This window comes from Hipposideros armiger, unplaced genomic scaffold (assembly GCF_001890085.2).
Source record: "Hipposideros armiger isolate ML-2016 unplaced genomic scaffold, ASM189008v1 scaffold_76, whole genome shotgun sequence".
NCBI classification, from domain to species: Eukaryota; Metazoa; Chordata; class Mammalia; order Chiroptera; family Hipposideridae; genus Hipposideros; species Hipposideros armiger.
In genome coordinates, this window is record NW_017731426.1 from 1,749,000 (window position 1) to 1,767,306 (window position 18,307).

At 41.2% G+C, this 18,307-nt stretch overlaps 1 protein-coding gene across 2 annotated transcripts in view; it reads right to left on the minus strand.

Moving 5' to 3' along the window:
* Positions 1-18,307, minus strand: part of GRIN2B (glutamate ionotropic receptor NMDA type subunit 2B) — a 412,050-nt gene that overhangs the window by 89,071 nt on the left and 304,672 nt on the right. For both annotated transcript variants that reach the window (XM_019643261.1, XM_019643262.1), the window contains one exon: positions 17,634-17,748. In XM_019643261.1, coding sequence (XP_019498806.1) covers positions 17,634-17,748 — 115 coding nt within the window. The remainder of the gene's footprint in view (positions 1-17,633; positions 17,749-18,307) is intronic.

An 18,307-nucleotide genomic window follows, 5' to 3' on the forward strand; every position in this document is an offset into this window, starting at 1 on the left:
TTATAAATTATTTCTAATTTTGAAGGAAGCAGCCACAGAGAGAGAAGTGGTTACTTGCAAAACAATATTCAGAAACACAGAATTAAAATAATAATAATAACAATAATAATAGACTGCTTTACAGTGGGGTAGGGAACTTTGGTGGTCTGTGTATGTACGACTGTGACACAGCCTGACTCCAATCACCAATGTCTCTTTCAGGAAAGAGACACAAACGGTTCGACTGTATAAGGCAAAGAGAGTCAAAGATCTCTCCCTGATTGCTCAGTAGCAAGGTTCCAAAGAGGGCCACTCTCGATTTTCATGATGGTGAATTACTGAAAAGGCAAGAGAAGCAGGACAGTGGAAAAGTTCAACCTCCCTTCCTTGCCCCCTTCCTGGAAGACGGCCGTTCACAAAGCTCATGGAGCCAAATGACTGAGCTACTCCATCTAGGAAATGAAGCTCTAAAAATAAGCAATTCTTATAACTAATTAATGAGTAAATAGCTGTCACTAAAAAAAATATGCCATAGTCAGGAGACTGTGGAAAATTCGAGCGTGTACTTGAAGTCACAGATTGTCTGAACTAGAAGGGACTTTAGGGATTGAATATTAGAGATAATGAAACTGAAGCCAAGGGATGTTAAGTGACTTGTCCAAGGTCACTGGTAGATTGATGACAGAGCTGAGACTTGATAGGCCAAGAAGAATGGACTCACGGATTTCTCAGATACTAGGACCACATTGAGTATAGAATACTGCTTGAGTTATGCAGCAGTGAGGAGTGCCAGAGCAGAGAAAGAAAGCAGGGAAGAGGACTGGGGACTTCCATGTCAGTAGGCTGGTTACAAAGATTCAGTGAAAGTTCAGGCTAGGATTGAAAAAGCCACCCGAAGAGGAAATGGAGCAGCAAGACCCACCGGGCAAACAGCTTGCTGTCCTGGAGTGAGTGGTTATTAAATGGTGTCCTGGGGAATTGGGGATGTCCCAAGAGTCAGCTCTAAAGGGCCAAATAGGTTTTTCATGTTCTAAAAACTGCTTGAGCTGTCCTTCCCAAAGAAAGGCCCAGGTGCTCATCCATTATTGAGCATGTTTAAAAAGGCATTTAGCAAAGAGCACCAAGAGACAGATTTGCAACCACAGCGTCAGTCCCAGGAGAGCTGCGCTTGCTTAGAGAAGGAGCACAGCTCATGTTCAGCGATATGGGAAGAGCCAGCACAAGCAGGTGTCCTGGCATCCTCCGAGACACCTATTGGCATCTGTTCTCCCCTCCAGCAGTTCACTGGGGAGTGAATGATACAGAGGGCAAACGCCAACAATGACAGGCCTCCCCACTGTCAACACGCAGGCCGGTGAGCCACAGCCAAGACTTTGCACCTTGTGTGTGTGTGGGTTACATTGGGGAGAGGGATATTACAACATATATACATACATACACAGTTTCTATACAATGGAATAATATATAGCACTCAAACTTATGTGATAAATAGATGAATATAAATAGGTAATAGTTAAGTGGATACATATTTAATATATTTCATAATATATTTATTTTTTATGTTTTAATGATATATACTTATGATATACCACTCACAATATATAGTTAAAGGAAAATGTAGATTACAAAACAGGGTATAGAATTTTCTCCATTTTATAAAAATATGCCTTTATATTTATAAGGCACATTTATAAGAGATAAGAACATAAAGGAAAAAAGGACTGGAATGATAGGGACAAAATGTAAATAGAAATTATCTCTGGGTTGTAGAATTTCAAGTGAATTTTATTTTCTCCTTGATGCTATTCTCTATTTTATTAATTTTTCCTTAATGAAAAATCATTATACTTTTGCAATCAGATACAAATGACAAATATTATCAAATAAAAAAGGTCTATTACTCAAGATGGAATGGGATTCCTCCTGTTCTGAAAAAGAGATCCCCATAACTTTGCGTGCTATACAGTTAAAACCAGTTAAGACATTCACCTCCTCTAGGATCTCACATTTAAGTGGCCAATAATTCAACTAGAGAATAAAAATATAGGTGGGGATTACTGGGGGGACATCTTGGTGGCTGCCTACCACAATCATATTCTTCCCAGTATTAAACGTGTGCACATTTTCTTAAGAGGGTACATTTCTTGAGAACAGGGTGTCTTGTTTACCTTATTTCCTCTTAGCACCTAGCACAGGGTCTTTCATTCAGAAGCCCATCACCATGTGTTTGTAGAATAGAACTGAAGCTGCCTGATAACAGACATGATAGCTCTAGACACAAAAAACAAAAGCAATGCCTTCGGCTGGTGGACTCTGAGGTCCTGATTTCACGTGTAAAGCAGTAATGCCAATGAGAATCAGAGAAGAAAGGTTTATCTGAGCTCTGCAGAGAAGAAAATGCTCTACCCTCATAGTGGTTCTTTGTATACAGGAAGTTTCAACGTCTGGATGGGGTGGGGGGATCTAAAACCACGTCTCCAGGACAGAAAGAGACAAAGTACTCCCCCTATGTCCTTATTTAGCATTTGCACAAAAATCAAGATACACGTGCCATTATTTTCATTATTAACTCTCCTTCCCTTTTATCCTGAGTGCTCAGGATCTCACCTGAGGATGACTCTTCTCCTGCCTGGAGAACTTCAACCTCCTCTCTTTTTGCCTCTGCTTTTCCCCTTTCTTTCTCTCGGCTTTAGTTTAATCAGACGAGCATGACTGAAATCATCTTGCGCTCTCTCTCCACTCAGGCTGTCACTCCCCTTTAATCGCTATCTGTGATCAGCTTTCTGTTCTTAAGGCGAGACATATGCCTGGCTTCATTTCCAATTTCAGTTTTTGCTGTTCCACATCTCTTTTCTTTCATTTGCCCACCGCCTTTCCTTCATTTTCCTGGTCTCCTGGCTGAGTTTCTCCTCTCCTGAAACCTTCCTTTCTTTGCCAGGTAAATGCCCTTGAATCACTCAAATTCCCCTTGGCAGCTCACATCTATGGAGCCTTTCCAGGATACTCCTCCAGTAAAGAATAATTTGTTACTTGGCCATGAAAATAAATAAATAAATAAATAATAAATAAATTCACACCCTTCATATGCCTAAGACCTGTTAAGGCATTAAAATTTTATATTTCTGTATTTTATTGTTTGACAAATAGAAAGCCCTTTTGACAGGTAGTGTCTTTTGCTTCCTACCACTCTAAGGTGAATTTGGGGATTCAGTACAATATAAAACTAATGGCCCTGAGTACTGATGCGGTAAGACAGCACTCAGGATTCACAGCTGTCCGCTGGAGGCTCCAAGGTGAACTGCAGTGACCAATCAAAGGGCTGTGTCTGCTCCATAAATACCCAGTTTCCTATACCTGAAGGTACCCATTTCCAAGGTATAGATTTTAGACTGCGAGCAGGGACTGAATCTTTCTGAACTCATCCCTGTCCTGGGAGTTTCAAAAACTCCAATGTCTGTAAGAACCAGGTAGATCAATTCATAAAGCGGATGGGACACCTGGGGAGCTGTGTTGAACTGGAGGGCAGGCATTCCATCCAAAGATGGCTACTCCCCACCCTCCCCCGACCCCCAGGGGAACGTGAGCCCAGTGTTGTTGCCACACCCTTGATTTTCAGGAAATCCAGAAATGTGGAGTTTTAATGGAATTTCTAAATTTTTAAGTGCTAAAACCCAATTTAATCTTAACAGTATCTCTCCTAGGCCTAGAACATGTCTGTGGTCCAAAAGCCGTTTGTGGACTGCTACTCTGTGGCATTTTCTGAAGATCCTCACCAGGTGCCCTTGGAGGGTCACATCTTGACTACAGGGTCAAATGGAGACAACTGAGGAAGTGAGATAGTTGCCACCATCGCTGCCAAAGAAAGACTGTCAGGCTCACTTAAAACAGTAGGTTAGGGTACGTCACTTACTAAATGCAGTTTTCATTAAACAGTGAAGGTTAATGCTTCTTGATTCTTTGGGAAAATTAAACATAAATATTGGAATGTTCATAGCCCGATGTGTCAAATTATAAAAATTCAGATCCCATTCTCTAAAACCTAGCAGGAATGAAAACAATGGAAGATCAAATATATCTATGTCCCACCGTGGCTCAGAAGTGGGCCTGCAGTCTCTCTATAAAGTTTATACAGAGTAAACAGTATCTATATAAAGCTTAAGCAGAAGACCTATGGGCATAATTTAAACAGTTTTTACTATAAGTAAGTTGCCATTTAAATTTCTAACAGCAGCCATTGGACAAACTCCTTAGAAATGAAACTGGCAACTTATTTAAAATAATAAAGCCATTTCCAAAAGCCCTATGGGGGCTGGAATCCAGTGGTTAAGAGCCACTGTATCCTACCTAGCATTTGACGCCATCTAAAATGATCATATTTGTTTATTTATTGATATGTTTGTTGTCTGACCCTCCTCACCAAGATACAAACTCCTTGAAGGCAAGGGATTTGTTGGTCATATCCAATACTGTTTTCCCAACACCCAGAACAGTGCTTGGTACTTAGTAGGGGCTCAGGAGATACTTGCTGGACAAATAAACCCAGACAGTCAGCCTAATATCAGGGAGTTTCTGGAGCAGTTGCCGAAGACCACAGGTAATTCAGAATCTCCTGGAGAGAACAGTAGAGGCCTTAACTCTTTCTTGCTGGGCTTTGGGCTCTGTCCTCCACTTTATGGAGGGATAAAGATTCTGTTTTATTTCAAAGTTAATGGCTGGAAAATAAAATGAGAACAGAGAACAATGACAGAGTGGCAGTCTTAAATATCCATTAAACAGATACTTCTCGTGGACAGAAAATGTCTGTGATCACCTATCCCTGCGTTTTACAGGTTAAAACTCAGATTGCTGGCCCTCGTCCCTAGAGCTTCTGGGGTGGGACCTGAGAATTTTGGTTTTAAATAAATTCCCAGATGATACTGATACTGTTGGTCCAGGGACCACACTTTGAGAACCACTGGTGTAAACAGTAAAACACTATTTAGGTGTCAATTGTTACTATCATTCACTCTCCATTTCACCATCACCCCCTTTATACTCCACCCAGACTATGACATGTCTTTTGACATAAACCACTTTCCCTTGTAGAAGGAATTCCTTTAATGGTTGTGGGCCAACCTACCCTCTGGCATGATAAGGAAGCCATAAAGGGGAGATTGGTGGTTCTTTATTTTCAACCACAAAGTGGTGGTTCATTACAATGAAACAAAACCCAAGGAGACCAAATGGCATGAGGACACATTATAAGGTTTCATAAATTGTCATTACTGCTTAATGTGTGTTTGGTTTTTACTTAATGGTTACTGAGAACCCACAATGTGCTAAATCTAAGCTAAGGAGGTTTTTAATTCCCTGATTTCTGGGTGATGGGCCCAAGAACAGAGTGCTGTTCTGTGTCATGGACTTTACCATTATTTTCTTACCGTAAGACTTAATTTTTAAAAAATCCCTGCTTAAAGTTGTTTGAGAATAAAGGAAGAAAGTTCGCTCATTGCCAATTTATCACTAAGCACGTTAAGAATTCTATTTGCTGTTTCCTTTTAGTAACTAAGGCTAAAATCCAACCGTGTGTGTGTGTGTGTGTGTGTGTGTGTGTGTGTGTGTGTGTGTGTGATTTTTCTCCATTTATTTCTAGAACACAATTTCCATTGTATTATTATTATTGGTTTAAAATACATTCAAGCAAACTAACTGAACATTTGCATAGTACTTGCTGCATGCCTGATGTCATTCTTAGAGTTTTATATGAATTAAAATTTTTTTGATCCTTACAGCAACAGTTTGAGGTAGGTGCTATCATTCTTCCTATTTTATAGATGAGGAAATGGAGGCACAGAAAGGTAGAGCAACATCTATTTATACTTATTCAGATAAATCACTGTGCTAAGCAGAGGTAAGATATAAAGCTTCTTGGCTTTGAAACTATGCCTCAAAGAACAGTTCAATAACCCAAGGTTAAAGAGAGAGCATAAGGCAAAGCATGCAGGCATAAAATTACAAAAGGCGTTGGAGAAGGGTTAGTTGCAGTTACATTGGCCTGTGGGCTCAATGCAGGGATGAAGGGGAGGTAGGTGGGAGGGCAGGGAATGTTGGGACTTGAGAGCCAGGGCTGCAGGCACCTTGGTCCTGTGGAAGCATTTGCCAAATTTCACTCATTCAAGGAGCACTGTAATCGTTTTGGCCACATCTGTGTACCACCTACACTATTTTTAACAACATATGAAATAACCTTCTTTTTAAAAATACATTTATTTAAAATTGTTCGTATCATTAGTCTAAATGGGAGACAAGTGTCACTAGCCAAAGACAGATACATAACTGTAAAAATAACTGGATGGTTATTTAAATAAAAAATATTCATCCCTCTTAAATTAACTCATGTACCACGCTGAAACCCTCAATCATACTTGGGGAAACATTGAAATGGCAATGATGAATCACAGAAGATCAGTGTTCTTATTCGTTAAGTTTTGTTCCTACTTTCTCTCTCAAATATACTGGGGTGCCCAAAAAATGTATACAAGTGGACACTGGTCAACGCTGCTCAAGCAGTAGTTCGCCATAATCAGAAGCATCTAGACACTGATGGTAACCACTCTTAGCACCTCTTGTAATTGCAGGAGTCAAACCTGACTTGTATTCATCTTTTGCTATCGGTATATATTCCGTATTACAATTTTAATACAGTTTTCCTTTCTTAAAATGTGTATACATTTTTTGGCACCCGTTGTATATAAATGCACACATATAAGAAAAAATATGTATATATATGAAGAATATATTCATTTATCTTCATGAACATTCATCTAGTTTTATATGAGATCCCAAAACGCCTCTCTCTTAGCTAGTTGAGTTCATAAAATACTTGGCTGATTGTGTTTTATGAAAAACAAAGTTAAAATTTCATGTCACTCTCCTACTAAGATTTAAGGACTATTTTGTAGGTCAGCTATTTTAAATTCCCCCTGGTGTTTCCGCATTTCTCTGCACCACCAGCGGATGTCTGATCAATGGCACTGGATGGCCACAGTGCCACTGCCATGGAGGCTGCACTTCAGGAGGGCTTTTAAGGCAGAAGATAACTCTTCCTGAGAATATCCCCTCTATTGCGATTGAGACCGATGGAGGCAGCTGTTTCTGTAGGTAGCAATGGACTTTGTTATTGAAAGGAAGATGTTCTGTCCTCACAGGTTGAGGAAATAGGTTCTAGCTCTCAACTGAAAAGAGAGGGTGTGTGTGTGTGTGTGTGTGTGTGTGTGTGTGTGTGTGTGTGTGTGTGTAATAGTAGTGAGGAGGTAGAGGGAAACAGGGATGCAGAAAAGCTTTTTTGTTAGTTTATCTTTCTAGCTTCTCGCCTTCGTTCCTTTCCTCCTTTCCTTTTTTACTTTTGTTAATCTCAAGAAAATGTTACACGGAAACAGCCAGCCACAGTCCGGGCTAACTACTCCCTTTGCCCTGCGCAGGACCGTTTCTTATTACTTAGTTTAAAAACTCTTAACTGATAGGGTCCATGTGTTTCCATGGTGTGATCTGTCTTCTAATCTACCAAATTATTCCCTGGAACGTTGCTGCACTTTGGCCCTATTACTCTCACACTGTGTGTTAAGGCACAGACTATCCAGGACTTAAGTGGAGCAAGATGTAAATGGCGATTCCCAGCTCTGCCACTCCTTAGCTGTGTGCCATTCAGCAAATCATGGCACCTCTCTGAGCCTCAGTTTACTTTTTTGTACAAGTATTTCCCAAAGTTTTAATAGGAATCAAAATGAGATCATCTATGCTCATGTTCTTCATTAATCACATTGCTAATGAGGTATTATATAAACGTTAGATGTACTGGTGGCCACATCTTGCTAAGATCCCTTAATCCCAGGCTAGACTGTTCTAGAAATTGTACGTCTTTCTCAGCTCCTAACAGGAAAATAGAAATTTTCCCACTATTCTATAAAGAGAATGCTGAGGTGGCTTAAATATCCTCCAGAAATTTTACCTGAGAGGTAGTATTCTGTTCCTTTGCCAGCAAGCTCCCCCCCCACCATGGGATGCATGAAGAAAAATGGTACATATTATTATGGGAATAGCCAAAGATGATGGTCTTAGAAGGTACCCTACCCAGACCCCTGAAGCAGAAAAACGTAAAAGGATCTAGCAGTGTTTGGTGTAACAAGGAACGCTGTGCACCTGGAAAGGACTGCAGCAAAGGGTGGGTTTCTTTCCCCTTTAGGCCCATCACTCTCCCCGACCACTGCCTTCTACATGGGCCCTTCTCCGCTTTATTTGCCTCCCCAGGGTCACACTTCCCCTCTCACCATTCCCCTGGCACAGATTTACTTTATGTTTAGACCTTCAGAACATGAAGCTGACAGAGCAAAGGTCTGAAATGCCCATAGAACCAGCAGTGAAATGCCCATAGAACCAGCAGTGGGACAACGTTGTGGGCAGCAGAGAACACCTAGACCACATGAGGTGAGAGCTCCCAAGCCATCTGAACATCTCTCGCTCTCTCTCTCTCTCTCTCCAAATATAGGTCAGAATGAACTAAAATATTCACCAAATTATGAACAGAACTAATTCTATCAGACAAAATAATAACATCACCCCAGATAATCTGAGTTCTATGGCTATTGTGGGAGATTTGTGTCCATGTTTTTTATTAATAGGTTTAATTCTTAAAGACAATTTGTTTTCTTAATTGGATGACACTTCCTTTCAAATCTTTGTGCTGCAGGCCCATTAGCAGAGTTAACATGCCAGGGTCAGAGCCTCTCTCCCTGTGTGCACGAATTCCTTTTACCCTGATCCTGGCCAGCTCTCATAAATAGGTATTATGGAGAGAAAGACTGTGTGTGACCTAGTACAAATCCATCATCACTGTAGGAAAAACTCCCAGCAGAAGATCTCCTGGCGTTAGGTCATTAGAGGCTTGCTTGTGTATGAAGGACATTGAGATATTATAGCTTTAATGTAAAACTTCAGCTCTCAGATAGTCAATATGCTATTAATATATGCCACAAGTAGCCTGTTTGGTGGGGAATACATAAAAATATGAAAAGAGCAGCACCCTGCTATTAAGGCCCAGTCAGTCTTGAGGCACATCGGCCTGTGGGTATGTGAGTTAGCCAGGTGCTGTTCCCACTGGTGAAAAAGGGGATTGCTCCTCCTTCTTTCTGGGTGATTTTTAGCCGAGAGGATAGAAATAACACTAGAAAGGATGTCACACCAAGCATGAGCCCTACTAGTTCCCCGGGAACATGGACCTGAATTTTATAATCCTCCAACCCTCAAGAAAAAGGTCCAGTATGATGAACACTGCAGAAAGACATAGAGCACATGGCCAACCCCATTCTCTGTATGATGTAACTACCAAAGATAAGAAACACTGTTAACAGCAAAAAGTTAGAGGATAGTACACTCAATCAGAACAAAAAAAGAAAGCCCTCTGTGACTCCTTAAGGACACGGAATCACAAAGTCGAGCTTAACACACCAACTGCATATGTGCCCTCTGGTTGTCAGTGAATTAATATAACCCAAGCCATTCTCAAATTAAGGGCTGTCATTTTTAATAGGGACATTAGAAAAGAGAAGTGTGGCCAAACCTTGTTTTCTTGTAAAGCAGCCTTACAGCATAAAAGTTGGACTATCAAAAACTCTGAAATTATTTTCACACAAGTACCAGTCTCTACCTAATACACGTGTGAATATCTAATCATGAGGGCTCAGTTTAAAGAAGCATGATATATCCTTACAATGGACTATTAGACAGTCATTAAGTTTCATGCTTTTGAAATAAAACAAGAAAATGTCTTTTGAAATAAAATACAAAAATGTCTACAAAATCACAGCAAGAGAAAAAAAGTAGATTTCAAGCTGTTCATATACTATGTTCCCAATTCTATTGTATCACATTGTATTGTGTTATAGCATATATACATAAACACAACATGTACAGAAAAACATCAGTAAGAAATAGAAAAATTTAAACGCTAATTCTCTGTAGGTGTGTACATAGGTAAATTTTATTTTATCTCTCATAATGTCTTTAATTAGCATCAGTTACTTTATAAAAAGAAAATCAAAAATACTGTTTTAACCCATATATAAACACAAGAGTCCTCTAACCTCTACACTACTTTCAATACCACTACTTGAAAAATATTATAACCTAAGAATTACAAAGATAGTTCAGAGGACTCAGGAACCAACCACAGATCATTGTCATGAAATAAAAACTCAATAAAATTTAAACAAGATGGACGAAAGACATATTTTGGCTTTGGGGTCACTTTCCTTTTTACCATGTTTCCTTAAGCCAAGATTAAGCCAGCTATAGTTTCTGAGTTCAATTTTGCTTTTTTCCTCATCGGCATGTACAGGTTTCAAAAGTAAAGTCAACAAGATTATCTTCTTGTTTCATCCTTTTCATTCAACGGCTGATGACAAGCACATGAAGATAATCAGCCTTTCTGAAATGACATTTCTGAAGCCTATTCCCCCAGTACATCCTGCACTTCTCTTTGAATTATTTTACAAATATACATGGGGGTAGAAGCTTCACTTTGTGGATGAAGTCTAACAGCAGTGCAGTGAGTTTGGGGGTTAAGGGCACACCTCCTACTCCCAAGGGTTGGCCCCCCAGTGGTCTCTTTCTAGAACCCCAGAAAAGGGTGTAGGCAAAGGGGGTCAGGAAACAGCTCTTGGAGCTCAGAGAACAAGAGAAGGGAACACTTCAATGTGAGTTTATGACAACCACAACTTGGAAAGACAGCTCAAAACAGCCCTGTCTGTAAGTCATTGTCATAAACCAAATTTATATTAGCAGAGTCTTTATGAACGAAGCAACATGAAAGATCCACCCAATTATTATTCTATATAAAATAATAAAATTTAAGATCAACTTAGCTTATAGAAAAGTGTCACAATAAGCACCTCTTTCTCCTTGCAATGTACTCCCCACGCCCCGACACGAGGAAAACTACAATACTAATCTGGTGCGGGCAATGCTTGGCTCATGGTAGGTGCTCAATAATTATGAGTGGGAAGACAGAGAAGGGAAGGGAGAAGGAGGGAAAGGAAGGAGGAGGCAGAGGGAGAAAGGAACACTCTCTCAATGCCATGTAGTTCATGCGACGTTGTTTGGGTAGGACTGTACGTTACAGAGCGATACGAGGACTTAGCCAATGGGGGGACTTCCAAAGTCATCCCCTGGGGTTGTTAACAGTTCTGGTGCTCAACACTTCTCTCTATTAAGAAATGTTCTCGGTAGCTAATATAAATCCTCTCTGCTTGATCTTAAGCCCACTTACTCTGGTTTTGTCTCAGAGGAGAAAGTGAACAGCTGATCTCAACACTTGGAACAATAATTCTTCATACATTTAAAAAGAGTAAGTCATCACCGCATTGCCTTCTCCTCTTCCCCTCAACAACCCCAATTCCCACAGCCTTTCTCTGTGGAACCTGTTTTCTAATCCCTTAATCCAATGATGCCTATTAGTGTTCGGTTCAAAGTCAGCAAAAATAGCATGTTGTCAAATGGCGGTATCAGGAGATCCCCAACAAACACCCCCGACCTGAGGAGCTTCTGTCTCACCTCCTCAGACACCCTGTGTGGAGTCTGGAAGAGGCCGTGGATATTCTCTGGCCTCTCCTCTGAGACGGGGAGGTGGGACACACTTTGTACAAGTGTGTTTGGACCATCACCAAAAATTTACTGGCCTATTCAGTGATGTCTCGCATTGTTCAGGGCAGAGACATATAGTGGAAAACCAGATAGATGCGGTTCCTGTGTTCATGAGCAACTTGTCAGTTTGTAGCTAAGTGAGTCTGTGTGTGTGTGTGTGTGTGTGTGTGTGTGTGTGTGTATGCGCACGCATGGGAGAGGATGAAGAGGCTGTTTTGTCAAACATCTTTTAAGTGGAATATGCCATAGAAGTGATCCACTTGTGCTGTATTATCAACCAAATGGATCATTCTGGAACACAACCATTCTAGTCCTTAGGTGCTAATATCACATATCATCCATACCTGAAGTTGGTACTGTCTCCTAGATATTGCGAGGCTTAAATTATAACCGGGGCTTGGGGAGCTCAAAGAAGACCCAAACAAACCGAGATTGCTTTAATCTGCAGAAGGACAGCCATGTTCTGGAAGGTGGAGGCAGGGAAGAGGGGGTGGTCTTATAAAACACGTCTCCTGTCTCTTTGGGGAAAGACAAGCAGAGCTGCAAACCATACATATCATCCTGTAATTCTGACCCAGGCAGTCCCTTTAAGGCCTGTTTACATCTTACAGCCTGAAAATGCACCATCATCATTTCTTGAAGTCATTACTCAGACACACCCCCACTGCATTTCATTTTTATTATCCCCATTTTAGGAACGATTAAATAGAAGCACAGAGCAGTAGCAATGAAGCAAATCATGAGAGGCTCTGACAAAGACAGGAGTCTGAGCGCTTGTTGGAACTGCTTCTCTGTGCCAGACTATTTTTAATGCAAGTTTTATGCAGCTGTCCCCCACTTACAAATGAACCTACTGTGCACACAATTATTTCTCTCCATTTCCTACCTTAACTAATTATGCTACACTTGCATGCATGTGTGTGTGTGTGTGTGTGTGTGTGTGTGTGTGTTTAAATGTTCTTTTCCACATGACTACATACCAGAGAGATGTACTTGGATTTCTGTGAATATAATTCTGATCCAGAGATCACTTTGCTATTCTAGCCACACCCCCGTCCCAAGCCTCCTTAGTGGCTACTTCTATAGGATCCCATTAAAGGTTCATAAAAGAAAGTACTAACTGTTTTAAACAAGAAGGTTGAGTAAATATATATTTGTATATGCTTGGGGTATTTTTCAGAGCAAATACATAAAACGTTGGGAATAATAATTGCTCTGGGGAGGGGCCTGGAGAAACCAAGGATCATAGATGATAAGAGGACATTCTTTTTACTGTTGGACTCTTTTTGGGTATCATTTTATTTTTTACCATGTACAAATATTACCTTAAAAAATTTCACAAGGAGGGTGGGGACAACCAATTGACATTTGCTGAATACTGGCCATGTTTCAATCACTATTAACAGTGCTTTACTATAAAGCCTCCTTTAATCTTTATAAAAGCTTTATATAAAACCCTATTTTACAAAGTGGAGATAGACTCAGGTAATATTAGTCACTGGGTTTACACAGCTGACAAACAGCAACATGGGGACTTGAACTCAGCTCTTTCTGATTTCCAAAACTATGCTTAGTCCCATTGACTATGTGGCCTTGACTTTAAGTGTTTTGAAAGGAACCACATTTATAAGACAGTAGCTTTGAGACTATTTTTTTAAAACCTGAAGGAATATTGTGCAATCCCATCACAGGGTTCACATCAGCAACGTAAGGAATCATCCTTGGCCTGCCTGTTGAAACTGCTTAGGCATGCCTCCCCCAGTAACGGAGCCTCCCTGAGGATGGCCCCTGAGTCCTCAGCTGGCACTCAGAGCGTTCACTCCAAATGTGGGAAACATTCCTGCTCTCACGCAGCCTTCAGTAAAACACTCTGGCTAAATGGGGAATTTTCAAGTAAGGTGAAATGGCTGGTCAATGTTCTAACTCTCTTAAGCATACAGATTCTTCATTTATTTAACAGTGATCTTTTGAGTGCTCACCCTTCTTAAGGGTAAGGGTTATAGAGGTGAATGAGGTCCTTGCTCCCAGGAGGCTTCTGTCCTGGTGTGAAGGGACAAGCAAGCAGGGACAACAAGTGAAACATCAGGTAATAAGTATATTGAAGAAAATTAAAATGAACCGTTGTGATAGAATGACTGGATGGCTGCTTTAGCTCGAGTCATCAGGGAAGGCCTTCTGAGGAGATGATATTTATCTAAATGACAAGAATGGAAAATATGCCCAGGAAGTTACTGTCCCTAAAAATGAACTCTGGCTTCTTTTGTATGCTCCAGTTCTCTCCACTTTTCATGCCAAGCTTCTATTTCTTTACAATGTGAGTTTGCAACCCCAGAAGCTAGAGTTGGGGAGGACCCTAGAAGTGTACTTAACCTCACGCCATGCTTTTAGACATGAGGAAAGAAAGATCCAGCAAAGCGACAAAAGCAGATCATACAGCTAGTTAGGGGCATGACTAGAAGCTGAGAGTCCAGTCCCTCAGCCCATGTTTCACCCACAAATCCAGCTTCCTTCCCTGCTTGTCTCCCCAGCGCCTATCTCCTCACTGCAGAATCCTCACCCTGGCCCTGCCTTCCTGGAATCCACAGGCACTAAATCTCCCCTGGACCACAGGGAACCTTCTGGGGGCACTATTAGAAACTCTGAGGATGCAGAAAGGTCTTGGGGACCAGGGCAACAGAAGAAGAGATACAACTTCCCACATTGAAGTTTTTCGATGTCCCAGACATGCCCTGGAGCTGTGCCTGGCTCCTCACACCCCTTCCTGCCCCCAACTGAGCCCTAACAAGGACTTCCAAGCTTGTTAAGTCCAAGCAAGGACTTCCAAAACACCAAAGATCTTTTGTCAGCAGTGCTCCCTGATTTAAGCAAGTTGATATGAAAATGTTCTATTCCATAACTCCAACTGCTCCCAACATGCTTTACAGAAAGACAAAGCACAGAATTTCTTTAAATAACAAATTCCCTTAGTACATTTAAAGCATGATCTATGAACATTCAACCTACATAAAGATTTTATCTACCCTTTTCCTCCCTCGAAAAAAACCCGAGCTATTGTGTCAAGGACAATAGCATAAACTTGGATTCTTAATGATAGATTTTAGACTCTTGTAATGTAATGGTTCTCATTCATTCAGCACATATTTATTGAACTGCTGTATGTACCACACTCTTCCAGGTTGCTGTGAGGACAAAACTATAAAAGACACAGCCTCTGGCCCCAGAAGCATGTGTACACACAACTCTAACACAGGCAGATGTGATGAATGTTACAACAGAGGTCAGGGGACAAGGGAGTGAGAGATTAAGTCTCAGTCAAAGATCAGGGAAGGGGACAGCAACATTTTAATTGAGTATCAAAGGATGGTTATGATTTGTGTAATTGCACAATTCATCCCAGGAAAAGGAAATATCACGACATGCTGTGCAGGGAGCAACACACACAGAGGCACACTCAGAACAGAATACAGGTGTCGGAAGGTAGACCAGGGCCTTCGATGTGAGACTCGATTAAGTTTGAACCTAATCCATAAACCAGAGAAGCTTTGAGCAGGTTTTGGGCAGAGAAAGAACATAAGCAGAATCATGTCCTAGGAAGTTTACTATACAGCCATGTCCAGGACTGATCTGAATGGACAAGAGTGGGCATCGAGGACAGGGAGGCACAGCACCTTGTCCTTGGATCAAATACAAAGTAAGGAATACATTCAAGAGCTAGAGTAAAGGCAGAATTGCTAAGAAGGGAAGGGATCCAAATTCCAGGGAGGAGGGTCTAGTTTTGTGAAGGGTTGGGCATTGGGCACCACAGGCCTCAGGTTCCAGCCTAAGGAAGAGAAGTCAGCACAAGTGACAGAAAGTGGTGTCTCTTTAAGAAAGGCCAGTTTGAGATACCCCATACTTGAGACAGTAATCATGAGTCTATTGCACAAAGGCTACCCCAGCTGGATGACTTCTGATCCATGCATGAAGCCTCAGTTATTAATAACTCCTCTTCTGGAGCTATACAGAAGTGCCTGTTATACAGGAGGGTCCCAGCACACCTCTTACATTATTTTGTCTCTCCCGCAGCAGTGAAAAGCAGCTTGATTGGGGTGAAGAGCAGGAGCTCAGGGAACAACCATTTTTGAACAAATGATAACTCAGGAGAGGGAGGGCAATTTCAATCAAGAATAGCAGGCATGATGTAAGCCTTAGAGCTGTTCTCTGACATGAGGAACAACAGGACAGTCTGAAGAATAAGGTCCCAGGTTCCACCATGTGAGTCACACATGCCTAGTTTCACAGACGAGCAGTCATATAACTACCTTTCCAGGGCTTTCTGTGACAAGATTGTGAATTTCAAGTTTATCTCTGGCCTCTTTTCCTGGCTACTTTCTCTATAAATATATAGCTTGGTTTCCATTCTAGTCAGAGCCGTGCCATATTAAAGCCTGTTCTCAGCCAACTGGTCTATGGAGTTTATAGAAATTGCCTTAAATCAGTGTTTCCCAACATGTTTCGCAGAATATGAATTTCAGGAACAATGGGTTGTTGTGATAAAATAATTTTGGGAAATACCAAATTAAATAAAATGAAAGTTGTTTCTTTGCTATAAGATACCTCTGCACTTTCAAATGCTAATATGTTCTGAGAATCTTCCAGGATGAGAAACAGTAGGTAGCATCTCCCACACTTATTTATGTGCAGAACCATTTTCCGGCAAAGCATCTCAAGGGACAAGTGTCCTGCAGAACACACTCCGAGAAGTATCAGTGATGACATTACTCTCAGAAACATTTGTATTTAACTAGGGATTGGGAATAATAATAAAAGCTAGTACAGGGCTGGCCAAGTGGTGCATTGGTTAGAAGTTGGCTTGAGACACCAGCTCTGAGCAGCAAGACCCAGGTTCAGATCCCACATGAGGGCCAGTGATGCTGCGCCCTCTACAGCAAATATGGTGAACAACAGCTCAACCTGGAGCTGGGCTGCCGTGAGTCGCCGGTGATGGCGTAGGCTGCAGTGGGGCTGGCCGGCAGTGGGCATAAGCTTGTGTGAGCTGCTGTGAGCCACCATGAGCGGCTGTCCAATGGCTGGTGAGCGACTACCTCACCCAGGAATAGCGCAATGATAATACCAACATGGGCCAGCGAAGCAACGTCCTCCACAACTAGACTGAAGAACAAAAGGACAGCAACTTGTCTGTTCCCCTCCCCCAATTTCCCAATAAAATCTTAAAAAAAAAAAAAAAGCTAATACCTATTTAGTGCTTACTATGTGCCAGGCACCCTTCTAAGTCCTCTACATATATTAATATATTTAATCCTCATTAAAACCCTGTGATACTGGTATTATTATTATTATTATTATTATTATTATTATTATTATTATTCCCATTTTACATATGAGGAAGTGGAGGTACAAATAGTTAAGCGATCTGTCCAAGGTCCTAAGCAGACAAGTTAGCAGAGGAGCTGGAAATTAAACCTAGGCAGCCTGCCACCCACAGAAATTGATTCCTAATGGTAGAATTGCAGATACTGTGATCAGCTGGCAGTGGGGGAGAACCTGAGAAGAGCCTCGCATGGCAAGCCTCTCAACACAGTAAATCCACACCTGCCTGCTCATAAGTTTGGTTCCATACCCCCCTAGCATACCGTGTAGGACATGACTTCTAAATTATATCACTGATTCGGTTTCTTCACCAAATGGTGTTACATTGCACATGCATACTCTTCCATTAAAACAAAGTCATGATGCAGACAGCACTATAACCCATAAAAATGGCAATATATAAAAAAACTAATCACTTGATTAACCAACATTGCAAGAAAATGGAGATACAAGTTTGAGAAATGGTTTCTCCTGTGTTCTCAAAGTACTAATTTCTTGCTCCCCAGCTTAGAGACCCAAACCAAGAAACTGTTTTCATTTCACGCGCTGCAAAATTTGACACCCCTATCCCTCTAGTTTGCTCAAGAATTGCCAAAGACATGTCCTACCCTCTCCCACTTCCTCTCCTTGTTCAGAAGGATTATCACCAGTTTCGGGTGCATCTGGTAGCCATCTTCACTGAAGGACAGATTTCTCCCCTCAAAAGTGACATTGATCAAATACCTGTAAAGATAAAATAAAAGGAAGGTTAAACGTAGGAAGAAAGCATGCTGAGAAGAAGATAGTGAGGAAGACAGAGAGAAAGGTGGACGGAGATAGACATGTAGATAGATACACAAATACCACATGAAACCTGGTACCCCGTGAGTTCCCATTTGATTACGCAATAGTCATCAAGTTTTCACATATTAGGAATAATATGAGAAGATAATATAATAATTTAAAATAAGGGCGCTGAGTTAGAGTTGCGTCTATAGCTATGATTGAGCAAATTACTTTTTTGAACATCACTGTTTCCCCCCATCTACAAAAAATGGTATAATAAAGAAACCTACTTTATTAGGTTTGTAGGCTTAAATGAGGCCTAGTGCATAGTAAACCCTCATTAAGTGTTAACAATTATTATCTTAAAAAGGAGGTGGATTAAAGGGCGGAGGTGGTAGAGACAAGAAAAGAAAGTGGCAGTGTGCCAAGACAACTTTCTGCTGAGAAACATGGCATGTTGGGGTTCAGGGTCTCCTCTCCCATGTTGGAGTTCAGGGTCTCCCCTCCCAGAGATACG